This window comes from Besnoitia besnoiti, chromosome XIII (assembly GCF_002563875.1).
Source record: "Besnoitia besnoiti strain Bb-Ger1 chromosome XIII, whole genome shotgun sequence".
NCBI classification, from domain to species: domain Eukaryota; phylum Apicomplexa; class Conoidasida; order Eucoccidiorida; family Sarcocystidae; genus Besnoitia; species Besnoitia besnoiti.
In genome coordinates this window covers 440,023-464,450 of record NC_042368.1, presented here as the reverse complement: position 1 = coordinate 464,450, position 24,428 = coordinate 440,023, and the positions used below count along the sequence as shown (strand labels likewise).

Below are 24,428 nucleotides of genomic sequence, written 5' to 3'. Positions count from 1 at the left end.
GCATTTCCACGTGAATGCACATGTTAGCCGCGCTGCAGAGTTTGCCTGTTGAATTGCATGTGCGATGGTAACTGAGACACGATTACCTTCCAGTTACCATGGTGGCTGTCTGTTCGACGGCTTACGTAGCAGACGTGTTCCAGCCTTGTACGAACCCGTACCCGTGCTAGACTGACATGAGCCTTTTCTGTCGTGTATCTGGGTGCAGTCTCAGCTCTCGACGAGAGACTCAAGGAATACCGTGCACCCGTCTTATCAATGCCAAGTAGATAGTTGTTGTCCGAGTGCAGGCCTTCGCAAACGCGGATGTCCGGCTATTTGCGGTTGTCGTCCAACGGCATATCCCTACGTCAGAGCATGCTTGTGTGTGTGTGTATCTGGGTGTCCTACAGGGATAGACCACCATCGTTTCAGAGCGTGCGCATGCCAGCTGGCCAGGAGAGCCGGCCCGCACACGCACGACTGAGAGGGCTCACATGGCCTGAAATGGGGACGTTTGGCGTCTATACTCTCCTGGTTCTCCTCGGGCTTGGCGGCACAATTTTTTTCGTGATTCGGCACGTCCAAGGTCACCCCACTGGCTTCATGCCATATTACCTGGCAGTACTGTTGATTGTTTCGCTCTGTTCTATCACCTGTCACGCGATCCTCCTCAGACGGCGTTTGGATCATGATCTCTCGGCCGCCCAGGAGGCTAGCACCATTCCCCTCCAAACTCCGCAAGCCACTCCTCCAAAAAACCGAATTTCGCGCATTCAAGGTTGTGCAAAGCTTCTACATGCGTATGCTGTCTTCCTGTTTGCCCTGCTTATAGCCGTCCTCACGTTATTCGACCTTATAACGGGCTACACAATTTCTCATTTCAGGCCTGCCCACCTCGCGAGAACTATGTCACTTGCGATCTTCCAGTGTATCCTGGTTGTTCTGGCACTAGCGTGGTTCCTGGTAGCGCTTTCTGTCTCCTCGGACGATGGGAAAAGCTCGGGCATCGCCCCCGGTCGAGAGACAATCAGACCAACTTCCTCTTCCTCTCGAGAATGCCGGCTGCCGCGCTGGTGGCTAACTCAAGACTCACCCGGTTTCCAGGATATTGCTCTAAAAGAAGTTGCCGTAGAGACGCCGCGTGGAGGGAGCCCACCTTCCGGAAACGTCAAACAGAACGGGCCTTTTGGACGATGGGGAACGGGAAGTGCCTCCAGTGAAGTCTCAACTACGTGCCCAGCAGGTCGGGGAGTGTCAGCTCAGTGGGAAGACTTGACAGAGTCTTCTGACGCAAATCAAACAGTGTCAGGCGGCGTACAACCGTGCGTAATAGGGCTTCCTACCTTTTCAGTTGTGCGTGCCACGCCGATTCGCCCTCCCCCGCGCGACGACTGAGTATTCATTGCCGTGGCGTTCGTGTATGATCGCATATCTTCCCCGCTACGCCTACCCAGAATTCACTCACTAGGACAATGCATGCTGAACTTTACTCAATGCTTGTGAAGCTACAGCAACGGCCGAAATGTCTCCGGTGGGCGCTAGCTCGGTGCGTTCGCTGTGCTTCAGCACAGGTCGCAATACACGCAAGCTCCCACCTCAGCAGTCAGCGTTTCTGTGCCATCCAACTCCCACAATCGGTATATATTCATGAACTACAGACAATTCCCGGTCGCAGTGGCACCACACCTGGAAACGCGTAGCAAGTTTCTTTTACGCATCTGAGTGTAACCTGCCTGCTGCCACGTTTCGCTTCTAGCGCATCTCCACAACAGCACAGTGGACAGTTATGTTGAGATTCTCTTCACATATCTCCTGGGCGAGTGTCAAGATGTATCCGAAGGAGGCGAACCGCTACAGGGCACAAACTCACAGCGTCAGTGGTACACAGATATGAACTTAAGTCTTCAGGATGCACACGTACAACATCTCGCGTATGCGGACGGGGGCCACAAGCATATTGATCTACCTATATATTTATATATATATATATACTTACATACTCACGGAAGATTATTGAATGCTCATGTGGTCGCCTGGTGGCCCGCCTCAAGATACAGGCCCCAGGCGTGACGGTAGCTGCAGGCCTAATGAGAACAGCCCCTAACAGGTACGCTATAGGTGCCAACGTCACAATGAGCGTCGAGCACTTCGCAATGACGCCACACTCAATAGAGAGCTGCGGATGCAAGGAGACTCCTCCTCACGCCTGCGCTGACGCGTCCCTGGCGAGCGTCAAGGAAGCTTCTCCCGAGTGCGCTGACCCTCGCGCAAGCCTTTCTTGTTGATTCCTTTTGGTGTGTCCATCTTTCGCTTCTTGGCCCTTCCTGTGTCGCCCGCCTCTCGTACGTTTTCCGGTGCCGCGTCTCCAGCAAGACCAGCCGGTGTCGTTGATGCAGAGGAGCTGCAGCCAGCTTCTTTCTCGCCATCAGGAGCTGCGTCGCTGTCTGCGGATGCAGCGACGGCTCGCTGGTCCGCTACTGCTGCTTCAGACGTTTCTCCGCTGTGCGGCACCTCCACCTCAGAATTCCGCAAATCCGCGTCAAGTCGTCTCTTTCTCTGCGACGCATGTGGCTGAGTTGCCGGTTCAGATGCTGCTCCCTCGGGATTCCTCTCGGCGGACGATGAGCATGCCGCATCTCGTGCCCGCGGCCGCGTGTGGAAAGCCACCACGCGTTTTGCTGCGGCAGAGTCGACAACGGTTGACCGCGTAGGGGGATCTCCTGCACAAATCACAACCAGAAACGTCAAGTACCCGTCACAGTCGGATTCTCTCCAGCACTCGGATTCTCTCCAGCACGATGCTGCACCAGGGAAAACCGTCTGCGGGTCCCTGCTTGACCGGCACGTGAGGAAAACCACAAAGTTGCACCGCTCTCTCAAAGCGCAGCCGAAAGACGCGTGTGCCTCGGCGCTTCACGGAGACATGGCGCGTGAACGCCACATTCCAGAAGAACGCGTACTTATCTGACGTAAAATATGGAACGCATGCGTCCGAGCTGTTCGGAGCACGATCCAATACACTATAGGCTACAACTTTCCGAGCGCACCGCCGACTTGACCTGAGAACTCCGGCGGCTGCGACGACGCCGCCGCCCCGCCCTCCTCAAACACCTTATCGATCCACGTCACGCGTAATCATTCGCAAGTCCTCTACGAGCGCCAGGATAGTTGGTTGTACCGCCGAGTCGCCTAATCCCGGCGGTCAACCAGACTATTCAGCTACATATATAGATATACATCAACCTCGTAGCTGCAGGTCGGCTCTGCTTGAAGGAGCCACGTGTTGCGGCTACGGCCTCCACGGTGCAATGCCACCACGGCATGTGTTTCTTGTGAGGTATGTCTGCGTTCAGAACTAACCTTGCTCGACGATGGCCGCAACCTTTCGCATATACTGCTGCACCCGCAGCTGAGAGACAGCACACCAAAGACGGCACTGGATTGTTTCTCAGCGTCCATCACTCAAGGAATGCGTAAGGCGACGCTGCCGTAGTCCACACGCCGCACAAGCGCGCGTTCGCTACCCTGCTCCCTGCCTGTGTCTGTGCGAGGAATTCAGAAGCGGAATACAGCATCGGTGGGCACCTACCAAGTCTTGAGAGACAGGGTGAGACTTCACGTCGTAGCCTTGCGTTTTCAAGTATGCTGCAAAACCGCGCAACGTAGCATCGTACGTATTTCAAGATGAGCGGCACTCGTAAGTAGTCGCCCCTGTCCGACAGACGACGCCTTAGGATTTCTGCTAGCCACGCGCTAAAGAATAAAAACGGCCCCTTCAGCTAACGCCCCGGCAGTGGCGGGCGTGGGACGAATTCGCATTCAGAGGCAGGCATTCTGCTGTCGGCAACCTCGATTCAGCACAAACAGAATCCGTCGGCGGGCACATGGCGGAGCTGCGAAGCCTCTCACAGCCAACGTTGACCCAGAAGGCGCCAAAGGCAGAGGCGATCGACAGAGCCACGTCGGGGGTAACTCCTCCTGAACTCTTCCGAAAGCGAATTTGACGCGCCCAACATAGTCCAGCGTAGTCACCGCGAAACGCAGAGCATATGGTGTATAAAACCTCCTCCAAGCGCGGAGAGACTCAGTACAGCCCTCCCTGCCTCCCTCCCCCACGACAAGGGTCGTATCATCGAATACGGATGAAACAGCAGGACGAATGCTTTCCTCTTCTCTGTCTGAGCAAAATCTGTGTTGTGTGACTCGTGGGTATCAAGGTGCGAGCGGTGGTAGCGTTCTGGCCTCTTGCCTTACTGAAAAACAGCGAAGAAGAAGCAAATGCAATGGCGAGTTGGAACTGGGCGACCTCTAGAGCTGTGAGTTTTTGGAACCCCTGCTCTTCGCTGTCATTCGCTTTTCTAATTGCCTGGAAATCTTCGAGCCACATGCGAAGACTACCGAGTTCTCGACGGTAGTTGGACAGGACGGAGGAGAAGTTGCTGCAGGCCATGGTGAGGTTGGGATGGAACGAAGATTGGCGAAAAATATCCGCATATGGAAAACCATGCGACGAACTCCAAAGTAGTCCAGTCAGAGACCGCCACAGCTAGAGGCACGCAGGCGTGCAGGTGCTGACGGCGGACGGGACTTTACGCCGCCGCCCTGAGCCGCCCAGCCAAGAAGAAAGAGTACTGCGGCTACTCAGAAGAGTAGAAGATATCGTCCTGCAGCGCTGCGGCTCTCGAGTCGGTCACGAATCTTTTCTTCAGCCACCGGCGGGCTCAGCGCTGCCCGAACAGAGGTAAGTCCGTCGTCGATGACGGTCACACTACCTCTCCGGTGCAGCCGGCGGGGCAGATGTAACTTGTGCTTCGAACGATCGTGGAGAGTGTCGCTATGGCGAGGCTCTAATGCTTGGCTGAGGCGTCGATGCTCTCATTCTCTCTTTTTGCATGCAACGTCCAGTATTGGTGTCTCTAGATTGGCGAAGATACTGCCAAGGCGACAAGCGGAAAACACGCAAACGAAGCTGTCAAGTCGTAGTATAAGAATGGGGCGAAAAAATAGGCAAGAGAAATCTCTGTTCTTCTTTTCTGGAACTCGGCCCCGCATATGAGCTTTCCAATTGGAGCTCAAATTTGCCTGCATGCGCTTCCCCCGTCGTGCATGCGGTCTGTCTTGTGCCGGCTCTGTGCCGCCATGACGGAAAAACGATTCCGTTTGCCTTGAAGGCAGAGCCTCCCTTGTATTTATTGTGAGGTTGTGTCTTCATGTCGACCTCACTGATCTCCGCGAAAAAAAGTATTTTAGAAAAGGACTGTATGCTGAACCTCCTGCACGTTCAGACACCCCAGGTGTGGCACACACGCAGTGCCTGACTCGTTGGCTCGAGTGCTTCTGAAAGGCCGCGTTTTCACAGGAGCCACCACTATCTGGAGGGTGATAATATCTTTCTCAAGAGGCAAGAAATTGCTTGAAGAGGGGGCCAGAGTGGGAGGAGTCGTTGCGACAGTGACCCTGTGTCGTGCGCAGCGTGTGTACGAGCGGACCCCCGGAGTGGAAGCAGCGTGCATGCCGGTTTTCCTCTCGGGCTGTCTTTGTCTCTGTCGTGCCATTCCCTGGGTTCGTTCCCAGGACGCCTTGCCTTTTTGTCGGAGTCTCGCAAGAGGCTGACAAGCTTCGAATCGACTTTAGGGTTCGTCGCCTAGTGGGCTGGCTGTAGTGAGAGGTTCGTGCCGATATTTCCAGCACGATGGAGGTCGACGTCCGTTCCGAGGCGGGGGGAGAATTAGGAAGGAATCCGGGCGAAGACAGCAAGAGCCCGTCCGCGGGCTCAAGCGCTCGGGTTCGCCAGGCAGCCAGCGCAGGTTCGCGATTGACTTCAAGTGGCCGCAAAGCTCTGCAGTTGCCGCGGGCGCATGTGGTGCGCATCATAAAGAGCGCCCTTCCGGCGAACGTGCGTCTCCACCGAGGCGCGGTGGCTGCACTCATGAGGTCGTCAGCCATCTTTCTGCTTGCGCTCGCGGACGCGTCCGCGGCTGCCACCGGTAGCAGCAGGAAGACCGTGGGAATCCAGGAGGTCCTCGCCGGTCTGCGATCTATCGGCTGCGACGACATAGCGGAGGACATTGAGCAACGCATCCGCAGCGAGGCTGATATGCACTCGCGCGGGATCTCGTCGCCTTCGGTCGACGCTACGAGCTTTAGCCTGCGTACGCACGATGAACATCCGCCGCGACACACAACCGCCTCCGCGTGGGCTGCCAACGAAGACGTCGACGGGGCTGCCCTTTCAGAGCCGGAAACAGACAGCTCGTGCGCAGGACGGCAGAGCGATATAGCCGAAGAAGCGCCGAGTGAAGGCGAGCTGCCCGACAACGGGGGCGGCGACGACGAAGATCAAGAAGGCGATGCGCTCGATGCAATGCTGCAGGTGGTGGACGGCGTCCTGGCGGAGCGCGAGCCAGAGTCAGAAACGCAGGCTGACTTCCCGTGATTCCTGACTCGCGGATTCTCAATTTTACGTAAAATACTCGCTTACCACGGTGCGCGGTGTATCGTGCATGCAGCGCTTTCGTCGTCTGAGTGACAAAAACAGGGATAGCTCTGGCAGGGTAGTATTTCGAGTTTTTGTCCGTTTCGGGACCGTTGTAGGAGTTGCAGGCATACCTCTTAGCTCTTTGGTCGTGCGTGAGGGGTCGATGTGTCGCGGGCACCTGCCTCTAGAAGAAAAGTGCTGCTACGTTGAAAATGCCAAAGTGCAGTCATCGTTTGGTGTTGGGGCGTTTGCCCGAAGTCCACTGTTTCAATAACCATCTGCCTCCAGCATGAATCCTCCTGTCGCATCCGGCCGCAACGCTTCGGCTGAAGAGGCTTGTAGTGCGCGGGCCTGTTCGAGATGCGGCAGAGGTGGCATGTACATATCTAAAAACCTCAAGCTGTATTTCTTGAATTTTTTTTCATCTGCGACCAAGGATGAGACGGTGCTACTCGGCGACTGCTGAGCCAGTTGTGAGCGCCCTTTGGTCGCATCACAGCTCGTGCCTTTACTTTGTTTTAAAAATTACATTTGCACAGCCGCTTAGGGAATGTGCGTTAGGTTCCCTGTATTTTCTAATCTGTCTGTCTGTTTCTTGCACCACGGGTCGGCGAGTCTTGCGCATGCATCCCACAAGCTTGCTGTCCTAGAAACCACCATTAAGAGAAGGGAACTCTCTCAGCGGACGACCGGGCTGCAAGAAAAGGTGGCCGCGCTTTTTGTGGAAGCGGAGGCGGCATTGTATCTCTTTGTAGCGCCCGTGTGCACGATTTCTAACTGTTTCCAGCACTGAGGACCTCCCGCCGTGAGCGGTCAGAGGAATGCGTGTCGTTTATTCTCACCAGATGACCACCCACAAACAGAAGCCTCGTTGGCATTCCCGCAACCGTGGCAGCACTTTCTTCTGCTTCTCGAGGTCGAGGTCGCTTGTCACGCTCGAATGATCAGTGTTTAACACGAACAGAGTCAACACTCAGCGGGATTTGCCGGCCTCGACGCTACGCTTTTGTGACGCTCTGTATCTCGACAACGTCAACATTGCCCAGACACCCAGACGGGGTCGCATGCTGTTAATCCGGGGTCTGGAAGCTTCGCTAGTACCCAATAATGCCTACGCCTTGCTCAACTCTCTGTAGAATGATGCCGTCTTTCCCGTCCTGCTTCCGCTGCTCGAATGTCCTCCCTGAGAACAAACTGACCACTACCTTGGCGGCCGGGTATTCTGGCGGCTGCAGGAGGCATATCACTTCATGCACTACCTCGTATCACTTGAAAATGGTATTGAGCTATTCACCGCTTGACGCATCACCGTAAGGGGCGAGCGGCCTGCCCTGCCACTTGACGGGATGTCTGCGAATTGACGCAGTCACAGTGGATGCCGCAGGTGCAAATCGTGCGTCCTGCTCACCACCAGCCTGTTGAAACCAGCTTGCTCTAGCAGTCTTTCTTCTTTATTTGCACAGTCGTTCACCAGGGAGGCTTTCGGCGGTCAGCCTCGTGCTGCGTCCACCTGGCGTGAACACCACACACCACAGCTTACTTCTGTGAAGGATCTGTCTGTTCACTGCACGCGTGCCACATTTTGTGCTGTGTGTATATGAATGGGCCTCTGGTTCAGCGCAGTTGAGCTCCAGGATTCCGCACTATGTAAGTCTATAATATCTGCTCTAAAGAACTCGCACACGACTTCCTCTCCGGTGATGCATGTGGCAGCAGCAATAGTGAGACCAAGTTTGTGTTAGACGGGCAAAGAAAAGGACAACAGGCGATCGCTCTCATGAGCCTGCGCTGCTGTCTCCTACGATATGGCCACGTGCTGTCTGAATTATAATGGACGTATTCGCCCGTTCGTGAAGGTGGCTGGCATGAGACGGCGAGCCCTGTCGCGCATGACGACCTCGCAAACAACGGTGTCTAATGCAAGTCGTCTTCTCTCTAAATGTCGCTCTCACATCTTCTGTGGCATTTCACAGTGCATGATATCTTGACATCTGCCAAGAACCCTCATTTTTTTCCTCATGTCGCACTTCGAAGGGCACTGTCTAATTGGTCTGTCCCCTCGCTGGCCCTATCGCGGGGGAGTCAGGTACCTGGCCTATCCAGTGGCAGCTGCTCGGGCGGCGGAAGCCAGCGGCTCTATATCTTGCATGTTTCTGAAAAAGTTGACTAGGGATTGTTGGCGCGGTCAGTGGAGCCTCTCGAGATCTCGACCGGCAGGATATGAGTCTGTCGAGAGATTTGGAGTGATCGCTGGGGATCCCTTCTGAACTCCAAGTGGCACTGCGACTGGTCTCCTTTTGCGGTCGTCTGCCGCTTTTCTGCTCAAAAGATGACATTCGTACGCCCCATGGTCTCATGTCCTCTTTCTTCGTGAGCAGTGGACAGAACGTCACGGGACTCCCAATATCGAGCACACTCATTTTTCGAGGATAGCTTCGCGTTCATACGCAGGACTTGGGTTAGCTTGCTCCTCTTACAGTATCTTCTCTGCTCGTCACCTACCTCATGAGTGCCGATGTTTTAAGACCTATCTTCATCCCACAAAGGGGCGGCTCCTACAGATGATGTGGCTTCCGCAAGCATTTTGCACCCGCAGTGTGATTACTCGGGGGCCTTTATCACGCTGTCTTCATGAACTTGAGGGCATGTTTAGGCGTTCAGTAAATTAAAGAAGTTCTTATATTTTGCAACGAAAGAACTCTGCTCGTTCCCTTTTTCAAGCGGTTGCCTGAGCCGGAGTCGAGTGTGGATGGAGGGCAATATCCGTTGCGCGAGTTTACTGAGCCTCAGTGAACTTGCACAGGTGCATGGCATCTCCGGCCCCTCTCTCCAGGTTCCTTGTCGATCCTTGTGTATGTGGCAACCCGATGGAGTACCACCCCGAATGCGTCGCACTATCGCGTATGGACTCAAAGGGTACCTGATTTTGCCAAGTAGAAGGCCGGAGGAGCCCATTATAGCCCTTTTCTTGACGTGCCTAGCTAGAGCAGCGGGAGGCTTCCCAGCTTGCGTAGGGTTGAGAAGCTAACGTGAAGGCTCTCAGCAAGCATCTCCAAATATAGACACAAGCGAGTTTCCTCTGTCGTCTTTCAGACTGTTTCACTATTCAGCATGCCATTTCTTCAGGCTACCCGACGGGGCGGCCGAGTCGCTCCGATTCGGTTTTATGTCCATTTTCTCTTGCTACTTTTCATCACAGTATTGGCTCACGCCTATGAGGGGCCACGTTTTGGCGGGGAAGAGAGACGGGAGACGACGCAAAAAACGGGTGAGCGACAGGAAGTCGCTGAGGGTGTTTCTCCGGAAGACGCGACTGAGCTTGTACCAGAGCCTGTTGACGGCCTAAGAGAGGGGGACGTCAGAGGTACTCAAGAACGCAAGAAAGCGGAGCTGCCAGCCAGGCCCTTCAGCGCATCAGAGCAGTCCGCGCTGGTGGAAGGGGCACTGAACGGCAGTCATGATGAGCCAGCAAAAATGAGCATACCTTCTGCGGAGAAACCAGAACAGCAGAGTTTTTATGGCCGCATGCTCCAAGCCGTGTCCGACTTTCTCTTCTCGGACGCAGATGATGCGGATGTCGACGATGTCGGATTCCTCAGTCGACGAAGAAGGGCACCATCCGTCCCGGAGCCAGAATCAGCACACGACACGCAAATGACAAACGTACCAGCAGAGAGCGAGCCAACGCTCGTCTTAATGACTGTGAGTCCGGATGATGCTCAGATTCCTGCCAAGTCCACTGATCTCCATCAGGCATACCAGGGGGTTGCCGGGGACGAGGTGGCAACGGAGCAAGCCGCCTACGTTGATTTAGGCGAGGCGGATACCATATCTACTCCCCCGACAGCAGAATCCTCTGCTGGAACTCACGCGAACTCTATCCCTGACACTCCCTCTCGGGACGATGCCGAATCATCAAATAATACAAGACTTCAACGCAGAAAACCGCGGCTTAACTGGGGTCGAGGTCCCGTGGAACCTCTTCGTCCAAGTAGCCCGGCTACCACCACCATGAAGAAACTCTCTCGAGTGGCTACAGCCTCGGCGCTAGGCGATGGTGTTGCTCTGCCTCAGCACCATGTTTCATCGAGTGTTCCATTCATCGCTAATTCACATGGTGTCAAAGCCACGACTAACACAAGCGGCTCACCAGTACTGTCGAGCACAACCTTGGAAGGATGGGAAGAGAAGGCCAAAGGACTAGTAAGCTTAGTGGAACACGCATCTAAAATTCTCGTAAGCCCACAGGTGGATACCGGCAGTCAGGCTGCATCGGCTAGGAACGGAAACTTTGTAGGAGCCGTGAATAGCAATGAACTGACACTTGCAACACCATTCAGCCAAGGCCTCGCGTCGCTGTTGATCAGAGGGAAAACTCAAGGTGGGCCGATGACATCAGGCGGCTCGACGGCAGCTTTGCAGAAGCCACTAAGCTCCTCCCCTGAGGCGGTGGCTTATGCGGCGCTGTCTCCCCCATATCCCGCCAGATCGTCCGTCACGCTTGATGCGCTTCGTCACAGTGATGGTCTTGGAAAAACTTTTGTTCAAGGTGTTGACGTGGGTAGCGCGGTCGTGGACGTTCTTACTTCAACCCGGGAACTGCAAGAAGCACTGAGTGCGTTGAACATTCCGGGACTCCCAGTATCTCCCAGCGCGCCGGCTCGGCAAGCTTCAGAAAACCGAGATGGGCTCAGCCTCGCGTCGCTAGTCAATGCGGCAAAGGCAGTCCAACAGTTCACTAACTGGGCAGCAACTGTCGATAAAGCCATCAATACCACTAAAGAGTTCACCCAGTCTGTCCCTGCTACGCTTCGTGGCATGTCGCTTCGCACTGCCTCGGAGGCCGATGAGTCGGATGACAGCTTGGATCACGAGGTGAGGACCGAAGTGTCACGTCAGACTAGAAATAGCGAAGAACAGCGACCTGATGGGCGCACTGGTGGTGTGCTCAATTCCCCACTTAGGGCGCAAGGCGGGACAACAACAGTCAAGGGCGCAGCAAACTCCTATATCCTTGGATCTCAGCCGCGAGATTACCAAGACGCGCAAATTACGGACTCTCGGTTGAAGACTGAAAACAGCGATTCGGAGCCTCGTAGCATGAGAACCTCAACACTGTCTTCCAGCGACACTGCATCAACGATTGACAGTAAAGCCGACGGTGAAGAAGGAAAAAGGCCCGTGCCTAGTCGGCAGTTGCAACAGATCGGTTCCGCTTCAGAGGGACCGATGAGGTTGCTTTCACGGGGCGCCGCCATGATGGACGATATGGCACAGGCACTGAAGAAGGAAGAAGCAGTCTCCGCCGCAGCCGAAGGAGGCGGTGAGTATGTAATCGGCCTTGCAAGGGATCTACAGAAAATGGCGTCATTCTTTTTCAACGTGCTAGATGTTACGGTCTCTGTAGCAGATGAATCGATGAACGCTTTACAACTAGGGCATTTGATGGACACGTACAAATCTTTGGCAGAAGAAGGCGCCCTGGCTCCCCTAGGTGTTAAAGCCAGTGGTGCTCCGCCCGAGCATATGGGAAAACCTACAGTTTCTTGCGTGAACAAAGGAATGACTTGTTGCGTTCCAGCAGCCGCCGCACCAGACTGGAAGACCAGCCCCCTCCACCTGCAGAACGAACAGCGGAGAGAATGCAAAGCAAACTTTGTTACACGCTCTAACATGTTATGTGCAACGACGCCATACAAGAACAGCAAATGCGGGATTATTCACACGAAAGCAAACGGTTATAACAAGTACGCGACAGTGTTGCCTGTCGCGGGCTTTACCGCAACAGCCATGTGTGAGTGCGAGGTCTCGAAACAGAAAAGTTCTGAGGGATTGTATTCGTTCAAAGGTACGGCATCTTGGACAGCACCCGGGAAGCCTGCAACTAGAGACCTGATCCAAGAAGCCAAGAACGGGTGGCAATTTGTAAAAAGCCTTACCAAAGGCGGGAATCAGATGCTCGGAGTTCTCGAGAACACACTCAATCCGCAGCGAAGCCCCATTACAAGCATGGCAGACGTCATGACAAAACTGGTCGTAAACCAGCAACTACAGAAGATTGCTGAAGCTGCGGATCCGGTGTCAGCGGTCTTCCCGTCTATTTCTGTTGGTCTGTTCCCTAAGAAGCCTCTCCTCACTCCGCTTGCACCGCTCTCATCTCTTCCTCGGCTATCGCCTCTTCAGGCCCTGACTCGGCCTGTTATCGGCTAAGCGTTCCATTCCTGCTGCGGTTCCTTCACGCATAACTACCGCCTGTCTGGAGACCTTGTTGTATGCCCCTTTGGTGGAGTTGCCTCCCACATCAGTTTTGTCGCCAAGAGCCTCCTCCTGTAATGTGGGATTCTTCCGTACACAGCTGTGTAGCTTGTAGTTTGGGGGTCTGCAGGGTGGCAGTCTGACGGTAGGATGGAAATAAGAAAAACGGGGTTGATACACGCGCAATCTGGCATTATCTGAGTAAAAGATTTCCCACATGCAGCTAGGTCCCTCGGCGCCATTGCCGCCGGAATTATATTCCGCGTTTGTCCGAGTGAATGTGTTGTCGAAAAAGCGGCACGTTTTTCCCCGCGCAAGTACTTCAAGATTTTCGAAGTGACGCCCGTATGTTCTCACTTGCATTGTCGGTGCTCGTGCAGTAAAATCGTTTCTTGGTGGATACGTTTCTTTTGGGGTGTTGTGTTTTTGATGCGACATCCCCCGTTAAAGAAGAGTCACTCTAACCAGTTAGAGAAGCGCTAACGTAAGAACCCCTTGGTGCCTCGGCGAGGGTACTCATACTTTCATTCGGAATGCTAATGATCGCATGCAGGACTTATAGCTACCGTAGTCGCATTGCAATCTGAGCTGCCACGGGGGAGAACACAAGCAGAGAACCTCAAGAGAGGGCATCTATGGCTACATACAGCTCTTGGGTCCCAGGCGTAAACGCAGGTCTGTTGTTTTTCGCAAATGTCTTTGCCGTTTGGTTGCCTGAGGTCACGGCCCGGCAGTCACAACGAATGGTGTCACACCAGGATTAATCGGTTCGACGGACAGCAGGAGAGAGTTAGTCTCACGGCGGCGAAGCCTCACGGGCAGCAAAACAACACCGAGACCAGCACCAACTATTTGAGCGTAGAACACGGGGAACTGAGCTCGTGAGTCCAGGGGACAGCGTGTGGCCTCTCCTTTCGGAAAGTAGAGTCCGGTCAGGTGGAGGAGTCGAAGACAAGGAAGACTGTCGTGTCCCCTGCCACGAGCGTCTCCTCGTTGAAGGTACCCATGGACGCAATACAAAAACTGAAGAACATCCAAACTGAATACGCCGAACTGTAAAGAAGAGCGATGCCTCTATCCACTCCACCGTCCACTGTGCCGGGGGCCTTCGTACTCTTCTTGTATCTGCGCGATCCTGGGCTTACGTGCGCCGGCCTGTATGTGCGAGCCCAGTCAGGGTGACCCTCTTGAAGTTTCCTGAAACTCAGGTGCCCTGTCTCACAACGGGTGAGTGTTGCGCATGTTGCATGTCTCCTGCACGCAACTAGATGTTTGGCCCGCCTTTATTATGTCTCAGCACACCACGGAGAACTCTGGATGTTCACCTTCGAAGCTTGCTACGCCCTCTGGGGGGGCAGTGCCCTCCTCGCAGCGTACGCGCTAGCTAGGCAAGATGCTGTCTCTATAGATAGACGGCAGACGTCGAAGCCAACTCGGATTTCTCGACGCTCCGGAGACCCGCAATGGGTCATGTGCCCGTAGTTGCAGCGCGCCCATGCAGCGACTGCCAGGAGGAAGCGCTTTGGCTGTTCTCCGCGCCCTCGTCGTAGGGAAGCGGCTGAGCCTTTTGACAGCTCGCTGCCTCTGCGTCGGCCCCGCCCAGCACTGCGAAGAGGGCAGTCTCGTGAAGCTGGCATCACCGTTCTTGGGTCTCTCTCAAAAGTATGGCGCTACAGAGACTCGCCACTTCTCGACTAATCCGCACCCACGCGCTAGTTTTGTGCGGGGGCCACAAAAAGTTCATCTGCTGTCCGGGTGTGCGCTTCGCAGGGACAGTCGCTCCTCGCAAGAATTGGCTAGTCTCCACCGAAAACTCACGAAATTCGTTTCTTCCCTCCACCCAGGGAGGGCGGCGAGTCCGCCAGCACCCGCGGATCGAACCCAGAAGACTGCTCCAACGAAGAAACGTCCACGGCATCTGCAAAGCAGAGGAGAAAAGGCACCGCCACGTTACCGAGCCGCCTACCCTCGTGACAGCTGATGCGAGAGAAACAAGAGGTGAGAGAAAACAACGGCAAAAAAAGGAGCGCGAATGCGGTTAGTACGACGCCGCGTTCCCCGCCACAGACAGAGAGAGTAGCCAGGAGAAACAGCTCGAGTCAAAGACCCTTGAGGGAAACGCCTACGGGAGACAACGACGCCAGGCCCAATCTCATCGGCAACTACATTTTCGTCAGCGCGCCAGTGACAAACCAGTTCCCTCTCCTGCTTCCACGCCTTCGGCACTTCCGCTCCACGGCATTCGGCGCGCTTTCACTTGGAAACAGTGCCACTGCCTGCCCTCCGCGCTTGCCTTCGCCCGCGTCGCCGCTCCGCAAACAGGCGTGCGCTACACGGCCGCCACAGGCAGAGGGTTTCTGCCAATTCCCTGACCCTCTCGCTCACGGGGCTGTCCTCTCTCCCCCCGTTCAGCAGCCCTCTATTTCTCTCAAATCACATCGAACCAAACTGCGTCCCTCGGCATGCATTCTCAACGCGGGGTGGAGCCGTGTGTAGCGTTCGGCACTGCTGTCGTTCACCGCTCTCTCCTTTGTCTCTTCTGTTTCCTCGCCGCGCCTCGCGCGTGTAGTCCGTTCCCTCTTCTCCCCATCCTTCTTTTCTGTCCTCTGCTGCGGTCAACTAAAGGCTCCCTCGCCGTCTGCGACTCGCTTTCTCTCGCGCGCGCTCTCTGCATCTTCCCGCCGCGTCCCTCCTCCGCTTCCTCGCTGGAACTGTCCTCTCCCTTCTCGCCAAGTTAAGAGCTTTTCGTCACACTGCCGGCGGCCAATCTCCACCTCTCCGTGATGTGCCTCGAACTCTCCCCCCCCACCCTGACTCGATCCGCAGGTTTCTTACCCCCCCCCCCCCCCTTCCAAGACTTTGTCTCCGCGCGCTTCTATCCATTCCGTCGTCCGCGTCAAAGCTCCTCGTTTACTGGCCGAAGTTGAAGCCGCCCTGAGGCGCTGAGGCGCCGAAGGCGCTCATCTGACCGGCCTCCGCCGCCATGCCCGCGCCCGCACCGGCGTCTACATCCACGTCATCGACATCCGCTTCTTCGAAGGAGAAGTAGTTGCAGATGATTCTCCACGCCTGAAAGGACGTGATTCCACGCAGGAAACAAACAGTTTCACACATCCGCCAGCCGACCTGCGCGGACTCCCCCAAACTTGCCGGTAAAGCGAGGCTTCAAGACCGCCAGACAGAAAACCTCAAAGTGGTGACGAGGCGCGGGCCGCGAACGCCACAGCGGCGCAGCTGTGGACGTCCCTGGGGACTCAACGAGTCCCGACTCAGACAAGCATTTATACTTACAGGTGTATATAAATACCTGTGAACGTACCGTTCAAATAACACGCATATACAGCTAAACGCATGCGGCGATGCAAACATCTGAAGCAGGATACCCGCACGCAGGTGATTGATCGCTGATGCGCGCTGGTCTGTCTGCGCGGAGTGGAGCCTCACCTTTTCGTAGATGTCCTGGTTGGCCGCGTCTTGAAGTTTTTCGATGATGGTGACTCCATCGGCTTGTTCAATCAGCTGGCAGAACGGGTTCTCTGCAAGCTGCAGTTGCTCCTTCTTGACCTTGCCGACGCGGAGGATGTTTTCTAGCGCCTCGAGGGCGACAGAGACGATTTTGCTGTCCTGAACGGCCAAGAGGTTGCAGAGCGGCTTGATGCAGCCGCACTCGACGAGTGCCTCGACTTGAACGTTGCTCCCCCCCGACGCCGCGTTGCTAATCGCCCACGCCGCCTCCTTCCGCACGTCGAAGTCTGCTGTACTCAGCAGCTCGATCAGAGGATGAATCAATCCAGCGTCGATGACCTGTTGAATCTGGTCTCGGTTTCCTGAGAAGGCACGCAGAACAAAAACGCGCTCTCCATCGCGTTGACCAACCCCAGGCGGCCGACATCAAGACAAAACGCCTCCGCAGCATCCGCAGAAAACGCACACGCGCCTCGCGCGTGGCGCGGGCGGCGAAGAGACAGCACTCGCGCCGAAGCTCGACGGGCTCTCCCTGCGAACGAGACGTCAACGCCGAAAAGAGCAGGGCATCACCACACGCCAACAGAACTCCCGCGCGTGCCGCGTAAAGTCTGGGAACCGGCTCTTGCCCCGTCTTAACGGGCAGGTCGCCGACACACACAAGACGGCGGAAGGTGCACTTCCCCGCGTCCTCTGCACTCCCTTCGCACCCAGACGCGAATCGACTGCGGCATAAAACCTGCATTTTGCACTCGACGCGGAGCCCGAAGATTCACAGACAGATCAACGCACTAGGCGGGAGGCGGGAGGCGGCAGCCGTTTTCACTGCCGTGCTCCTAGTCGACCGCCGTCCTCCACGCACATGCAAGACCGCCAGCAGAAAACAAGAAATGAGGCCGTTGAGCAGCCCCAGAGCAACACCATCAGCAGGCATTTGACAGCCGCGGCTCGAGATCCAGAGGATTTTTTCGAAAATTACCTGCAGTGATGTTGGAGATGGTCCAGCACGCCTCCTTTCGAATGGCCTTCTTGGGCGACGAGAGAAGCTTGAGCAGCGCGGGCACGGCGCCGCAGAGGATCACCATCTGCGTCTGGCGATCGTTACCTGCGGAAAAAAGCGACAGGCCGGCAGCGAAGAACAGCGCGGTTGACAAAGGAGACAGAACAAGCCCGGCAGTGCCCCCCAAGACAGAGTCTGAGTCGAGACTCCTCCAGAAACCAACTCGCCCAGCAGGACTGCGACTTCCTCTTTTTCTCCTGTCCTCTGCGCCACCGGCAGAAAAGGCGCCCAGTTGTCCCCTCCGCACCTGATGAAGGAAAGGGCAGGAAGCTCGAGTTTGAAACGCACGAGCGAGGTCGACGACGGCGGACGCAAACACCACACCCGACAGTCCTCCGCGCGGTGTGGTTCATGAGAAAGCAGGCCAGCACGTATACCGCCCCTACGTCGGCTCCGCGGCACAGGCGGGGCTGCGCGCCCGCCATCCACGTCGCCTGCTTGCCATCCCAGGCGGAGAACGCGTGAAAGCAGACGGTGTGAATTTCCGCTCACCTGTGACAATGTTGCCGACGGTCCGTAGCGCAGGAGTCTGCACCAACGACGACTTGTGACCGAGGAGCTCAACGAGGCGACGGCTCACGCCTGCAGCCGGCACACAAACGCGCATGCCGCATGCCGCCGCCACAGATCGCGTCAGAAGCCACGCAGGGCAAGTGCTTGAGGAGAGGACAACAGCCCACGGCACCAGCGGACTTCTTCCCCCGGCGCCTGGGAGCGGCACGCGGCGTCGCGTGCACTTCACGCATGCGCATGGAGAGCCGCAGTCGCTAAGCGTGCCGTGTGTATTCAGGCACGCGCGCGCACCCCTGCATCATCAGCCACCCGCTGAACAGAAGTCTCATCTTGGAGAACTGAGCTGCGCGGCGAAAGCGCAGAGTCTCAGCCGGCAAGCTGCGCCAGATATCTCCGCCTCCTCTCTCTCTCCCGGCTGCTGACCTCGCGGTCTCCCGCCAGCCACCCCGCGGGCCTATACACGGACGCTGCGTTTTCGTTTACCCGCTTCGATGACGGCTTCAATACGGTCATTTGGGCCATCGGAAATGTACGATAGCGCCCAGCAGGCGTCCGTCAAGACCTGAAACAGGCGAGAAAGCAGGAGAGGGATTCCGCGCGATGTGGGCGCAGACCGCCGCTAGCGCGGGCGCGCGGCTTAAGCGAAATCGCCGAGAACGCAGAAAAAGAGCTCCGCCCGACAAACCAGCCAACAGCCACGCACGCTGCATGCGCCGACCGTCTGCGCTGCGCCACTTGTTGCGCGGCCACGGGGCAGCAGGATGGGAATTTAGGATGCTGCATGCAACAACTGCTTCCTTCGTCTTCTTGTCCCCGCGAAAAGGCGTCTGGCGGTGTGCTCAGGCACCCCCTTCCGACAGACAGTGGCGAAACGTTCTGACTCACCTCCGCGTCGGTTGAGTAAATCAGCTTCGCCAGCGTCGTCAGCGCGGGCTGAACCCACTCGAACGGCGGCTGCGGCTTTCCTCGGCACAAGTTGGACCTGGAAAGAGCGCAGTTCCAGCGGCGCAGAAGCGAAACGAAGCACGACAAAGCACGTCTGAAAAGCGGCCACGAGGCATAGCCGGACAAAGACGCGTCCGCGACGCAGAGAACGCAGTGCCGCATGCAGAGTTCGCAGGCACATGATGCCTTCAAAAAGCCTATCGTCTGACGGTAAGGACAAAAACCCGCTACGTGAGCCCTGCCACAAGCGCTACCCGTATTTGAAGTTTTTTCCTTTAAAAGCACACTATATAATTTCTCAAGCTAAAATAGTAGGAAGGAGGGGAAAACGTTGCCTCTTCTCTCCTCCGAGACCGCCCAAGCCCCCCACAGAAAAAACCAACTATCGTAAGGCTCCATGCGGACAGACGCGGTCTTCCCCGAAGTGAGCCCTGGAGCACTGGGGCATGCCCCCGGTCGCAGAGCGCGAGAGAATCGAAAAACTTAAGTGTTGACCTCGAAATAGATGAGACAAGGGCCCTCTTTCCCTCCCTCCCCCCCCCCCCCCCCCCCCCCCCCCCCCCCCCCCCCCCCTCGCTTCCCCGGTCTGTTTTCTCAGATACATACAGCGTCCAGGTGGCATTCCGTTGCATCGTGAACTTCGCCTCGGGGTCATTCAACTGCGCAAGGAGGGGAGACAGAACGCCTGCAGCAAATGCAGAGACACCAGAGACAATCACGTAACAAGAGTCTCGCGAGGAATTCTCCCAGTCGATGCGGTGCCTGACGCCGATATGCTGCGAAGCTGAAGAACGTTCAAAACAAAAAGTTCCGCTGTGCAAAAGACTCGCCGCCCTCTCCCCTCTCTCTCTCGTTCAGTCTGCCTTTCTCTCTCTCCAGGTCTTCCCGGGTCGCCTTCTATAGTCCCTCCTCGCCTCCGCGCTAGCACACGAGCGATCACTCCCTTTTCTTCCTAGAAGACCGTTGCTCGCGGCCGTCTTTGTCGTCGAGCAGAGTAGGCGCTGCGCGGCGCGGACTCTGCGCACGCTTGCCTCCCGTCGCTGGCTCCCGCCTAGTGCTTCCTCTCACCTGCTTGCAACACGAGGTCTCTACACTGCGGAGAGTCGCCCGCGATGTTGCCTAGAGCCCAGACAGCCTGTTCGCGCACGTCCTCCGCGGGCGAGCTCAGCAGCTCGACGAAGATCGGGATGGCTCCATGCTGAATCACGACCTGAAACCCCGCAGTTCACAGACAACAGACTCCACTTTCCACTCTCCGCAAAGCACTCAACCGCGCGCAGTTTGCCCCATTCGCCCCTACTCCCCGTAGTAGGCTTGGGCAGTCCACTGCAATTATGCTTTTCTCTGCAAAGGCCCGGGGGGGGGGGGGGGGGGATGGGTGCGACGCGAAGCAACCTACCTGAGTTTGCTCCTGAGTGCCGGAGGCAATGTTGGTGAGCGCCCACGCGGCCTCGAACTGCAGACGCGGCTGGTCTTTGCGCTGGAGGAACTTAACGAAGAGAGGAACCGCGCCTAGAGACACAGATACGCCGCAGAAGAGCAGGGGTCAGGAGTCTACAACGCCGTTTAGCGACACACGCGCGCAGGCAGAGGCTCTGCAGATGCTCTTTCTTCTCAAACTGCCCCCGCCGCAAAGAAACGATCACCCTTCCAGCTTGGCAGACCCTAAACCTGGCTTGGTCCTCCACGGGCTCAAATAGACGGAGAACAGCCTTTTCAGCGGAAGAGCCCAGTGCGGCCGACTCACGAAGAGCCCGCTGGAAACTCCTCGCAAACGCCTTCCTCACGAACACGGTTTTCTCCGCGCTTGGTACCGACGCAAGAAACGGTAAAGCCTTTGCCTCCTTGTGCCCTTCATGCGTGAGCCGCCCAGTGAACTCGCTCTCAACGCGCCTGTCTCCTCAGCCGCCCGCCTCATGCTCCCCTCGAAGTTAGACATCGCGGCTCTCCCCTCCATCCTCCCATGTTGACCCTTCCTTCCACCCCCCTCCCCGCTGTCTGCGATTGACTGGGGGCGGGTTTCGAAGCTGCAGCGGGTTTTTCACGTGGTGAAAGGAAGCCGGTAACGGGGGTCGTCCTACCGATGCCGCGCCACGGCGGTCGCCTACCTGCCTCAATGACCTCCTGAATCGGCGGCCGCGACTCGATGCTGAGGGCGCGTCTGAACTGCTCAGTCGCTTCGAACTCCTGCGTGGGGTCTCCGCTGGACAGCATCGCCATCATCTGCGGGAGGTGCTCAAACTTAAAGGCGTTCTCCTGCGCCTGCTGCCCCGTCACGCCCATTCCGCCGTCCCCCAGGCCGCCCATGCCGAAGATCGCCCCGCCGCCCTGACCCGCCAACGCGCCGCCATCTTGCGAGTCCAGCGCCTCCGCACGCTTTTTCGCCAAGTTCTGCTCGCGGTGCGTCTTGCGGATTTGCAGCTGGGAACGGAATCAAACACACAGGCGCGCGACGCCCGTCGAAGCTCCGCATGCGCCTCCTTCGCAAGCCCACGCTCCCAGCACCCCCGCCGCGGTGAGCTACGCGCGTCAGAGCCACACCCGCACGCAGACTCAACATAGACTTGCGTCAGATGCACTCCAGCGGCGACGCGCAGTGACCTCCCTCTCTTGCGCGCAGCCACTTCTGCGCGAACGCGAGGCTCGACAACGCGGCGACACAGAAGGCACAGACCGGAGAGAAGTCCTAACGGGAGAGACCGACGAGCGGAGGACCGTGGAGGCTGCGCCCGTCGACAGGGGCACAGGCGGGGGCGAAGCCAGAGGACTCTCAGGGATCACGAAAACGAGCTCAGGAAGATCTGCAGAGAGAGACAGCAGCTAGCAGTGGCGATTCATCGAACCAACTGAAGAGGGAAACGACTCAAAACGGCGGCACCTGTCACTAGGAGGCAGTGCCGGGAATCCGGAGGATCGACTTGCCTTTCGTTGCGCTTACCTGGAGATCCTCTCTTTTGCGGCGGGGATCTTCGAAGTTCTTTTTGAAGTTGGACCGACGGTCTGCCAACTTGCGCTCCATTTCGAAGGCGAAGACGAGACTAGACTACAGAAAGGACGTCGAGGCGGAAAACAAAGAAACGCGGGATTCTCCCTCTGCTCGCTGAACTGTACTCCCTCAACAGGACGCCCAGCATCCAACAAAAACCTTCAACGATGCCGAAAACACACCGTTTTCTGGTAAGAAGCGGAGCACGAATTCGCGAGGCTGTGGCGGCATCCACCAGCGCTGTCTGCATACGCCGCACGCCAAAATACCTCTCCAGAGGGAAAAAAAAAACTACCAAGCGAGCGAGGGGGCTGGGCTCTACTTCTCCGCCGGCGGAGCGAATGAAAGTGACTTCATACGAGCGTCTCGAGAAACCTCCGCGGTGTATTTCCGGTGCGAAGTCTCGCGATCCCTGCACTGATGCGGCACAGTACGGTCGTCGCCTTTTGGAAGCAACAAAGAAGTTGGGATTTCCGAGGAAAACACAATCGAACCAGAAGTGCCTTGGACAGCAGCGAAAAAAAAGGACCCGTTTCGGACAAGGCCCTAGCTCGTACCACCAGAGAAGCTTTGCAGGATGCTCAATTCTTTCAGCTTGAACGCGTACGGCGGCTAACAGGCTGCGCAGCGACGCTTCTTCTTTGCCCTGGGTACTTGAATGGAAGATGACGACGGAAGACAAGTGAGACTGAGCAGACGAGCGAGACCGAAAACTCGGGTTCCTCGCTACATGCACATACGGTGGCGCTCTCCAGTTCACGACGCGTTCACGGAATTCGACGCTGCACGAATCACCAAAAAAACAAAACCATCGGCCAAGAACAAAGGGGTCGAATAGAAAAAAATGCGAAAAAGGGACGCAGCTGGAAAACCGCAACCACAGGCGGCGCAATTTGCCGCGGGGAGGAGCCTAAAGGTGGGAACCCTCAAAGGACGAAAGCGCACGAAGGGAGACACTGGACAACGCGCCGAAAAAAAGACAGGTAGATATTCAGAGAGGGCAAAAACGTGCAGCTTGAAAAGTGAAGAGCTAGGCTGAAAGTAGAGAAAAAGAGAGAAAAACGAGAATTGCACACGCGAGGAGAGAGGAACCCCGCCAACCCCGCGAGACCGTCGTTTCAACGCGAGGGTCCACGGGAGAGAAAGCGACGGCACAGCCGGGCACATAAGCAGCGCAGCGTTGTCGCGGGTGTTTCCCCAGCAGTGAAGGACAGGAAAGGAGGATGAGAAGGAAAAACCTGGAGAACCCGAGGAAAAATACCGTCAGTGGCCTTAGCGTTTTGCCGATAGCGTCCACGCGCCCCTCCTGTACGAAGGCGGCGATTCGGGCACACGAAAATTGCAGCCTATGGGGGAGGGAGAGCGCAAAGGGTACACGTCGTTTTTCAGCTATCGCCCGGGACGGTATCAACGCCGGAGGCATGCTGAGCTTGCGTTTCGTTCGGACGACCGAAAATCTCGCCTCTCGCGCTTAATGTTGCGCGTAACACTGTATTTCCGGCTTTGCCTACGTTTCTGGGAGCAGGATAAAGTCTAGGAACGACAAGTCGCGGAACGGCGACACCCACCACCACGTCCACTTCGTCCCTCGCGGGCAGGTGTACCGACCCCCTGCTGGGACCAGTGCGCTCACTCCGTCCACGGAAAAGAAAGGCTATTAAGCTCCTCCAGAAGCCAGCGCTCCCCTCTCTTATCCGTTCGTCGTACTCAGCTATGACTTGCTTTTTCCAGAAAGCACTTGGCTGGCAGTGAGCGAAAGGTCGCAGCCCGGACCATAGACCGCGCCTTTCTCACAACCTCAATCGGCCACAGGGGTTGTTTGCCAAACACGTTCAGATACCTGGCGCCAGTGACTGTCTAGCGTGTGCTGCCCACGTAGAGAGTGGTTGTTGCGTTGTCGGTAATAGTTCTTTTCCTCAGCAAACTGCCACACAGCCGCATTCGCCTGCATAGTGTACGTTTTCACGTAGTCGACGAGGCGCGCGCGCGCCGCGGGTCCCAGCGCAGCAGCGATACCGTGACCCTCTTAGACTTGCGATGGCGGTTAGTTATGGCCCCTGTCTTGCGTTGACCAGGACTATTACACTCGAATGATGTAGCTAAGTCTTCGGGTCAGGCAGAAAGAAACGTTGCCTGCTTTTTTCCATTGCCACAGAGGGGCGACAATCCTGGCTCCGACATTGTACGGGGGCCCCGGCTGCGAAGGCACACCGCCGTAGGTACGGTGCTCCTTCTATAGGCGGCGAGAGTCAACGGGATCATTTCTTTGAAAGACGATTTTTTTGGCTGTGCCATTTCTGGAAGATCCATTTTGTGGGAAACCGGAATTGGAGGTGCCCGGCCTGGCAGGCTAAGGGTGATGTGTGCCCAGTCCTTGAGGCTCCTTTCGCGCTACAGCGATCGCGTGAACGAGTCCGCATGCAAAGAACGGAAACCATCTTTTCACTGTGTCATGTCGTGTCTTGGCGATTTTTTAGTCGCTTCATTCCAGAGTGTGAGACCGTGGCATCGGCAAGCATTTTCTCGGTATTATTCCGCTTTTCCGTCTCCTGACTCCGTCTTGTGTTGCTGCACTGACACCCGTTGCGGTGTATGCCCGCTGGTTTGCCGGTACAGAAGCTGGAGCTAATGCTACCGATTTCTGGCAAATGTGTCTTTGTGGGTACCCCGGTTTGTCGCTGTGATCCTCCTTCTTTCACAGCTGAAATTCGTTCTCCGAGGTAAGTACTCTACGCGGACATTGA

At 56.5% G+C, this 24,428-nt stretch overlaps 5 protein-coding genes across 5 annotated transcripts; 3 read left to right on the top strand and 2 right to left on the bottom strand.

The window, feature by feature from the left end:
* Window positions 1-486: 486 nt before the first annotated feature.
* Window positions 487-1,377, top strand: BESB_030360 (uncharacterized protein; the record flags this gene model as incomplete). Its single annotated transcript, XM_029361704.1, has 1 exon — window positions 487-1,377. The coding sequence occupies one exon, from the start codon at window positions 487-489 to the stop codon at window positions 1,375-1,377; it is 891 nt and encodes a 296-aa protein (XP_029215171.1).
* Window positions 1,378-2,214: 837 nt separating this feature from the next.
* Window positions 2,215-4,432, bottom strand: BESB_030350 (Sas10/Utp3/C1D family protein; the record flags this gene model as incomplete). Its single annotated transcript, XM_029361703.1, has 4 exons — window positions 2,215-2,702; window positions 3,343-3,391; window positions 3,572-3,627; window positions 4,237-4,432. The coding sequence occupies 4 exons, from the start codon at window positions 4,430-4,432 to the stop codon at window positions 2,215-2,217; spliced, it is 789 nt and encodes a 262-aa protein (XP_029215170.1).
* A 1,242-nt stretch (window positions 4,433-5,674) lies between these two features.
* Window positions 5,675-6,418, top strand: BESB_030340 (uncharacterized protein; the record flags this gene model as incomplete). Its single annotated transcript, XM_029361702.1, has 1 exon — window positions 5,675-6,418. The coding sequence occupies one exon, from the start codon at window positions 5,675-5,677 to the stop codon at window positions 6,416-6,418; it is 744 nt and encodes a 247-aa protein (XP_029215169.1).
* A 3,153-nt stretch (window positions 6,419-9,571) lies between these two features.
* On the top strand, window positions 9,572-12,670 carry BESB_030330 (uncharacterized protein; the record flags this gene model as incomplete). The annotated part of the gene is made up of 1 exon (XM_029361701.1): window positions 9,572-12,670. One exon carries the CDS (start codon window positions 9,572-9,574, stop codon window positions 12,668-12,670), a length of 3,099 nt encoding a protein of 1,032 aa, XP_029215168.1.
* Window positions 12,671-15,625: 2,955 nt separating this feature from the next.
* Window positions 15,626-21,717, bottom strand: BESB_030320 (putative importin alpha; the record flags this gene model as incomplete). Its single annotated transcript, XM_029361700.1, has 11 exons — window positions 15,626-15,784; window positions 16,160-16,542; window positions 17,160-17,285; window positions 17,733-17,822; window positions 18,237-18,315; window positions 18,639-18,735; window positions 19,305-19,383; window positions 19,767-19,908; window positions 20,098-20,210; window positions 20,807-21,119; window positions 21,637-21,717. 11 exons carry the CDS (start codon window positions 21,715-21,717, stop codon window positions 15,626-15,628), a joined length of 1,662 nt encoding a protein of 553 aa, XP_029215167.1.
* Window positions 21,718-24,428: the final 2,711 nt, after the last annotated feature.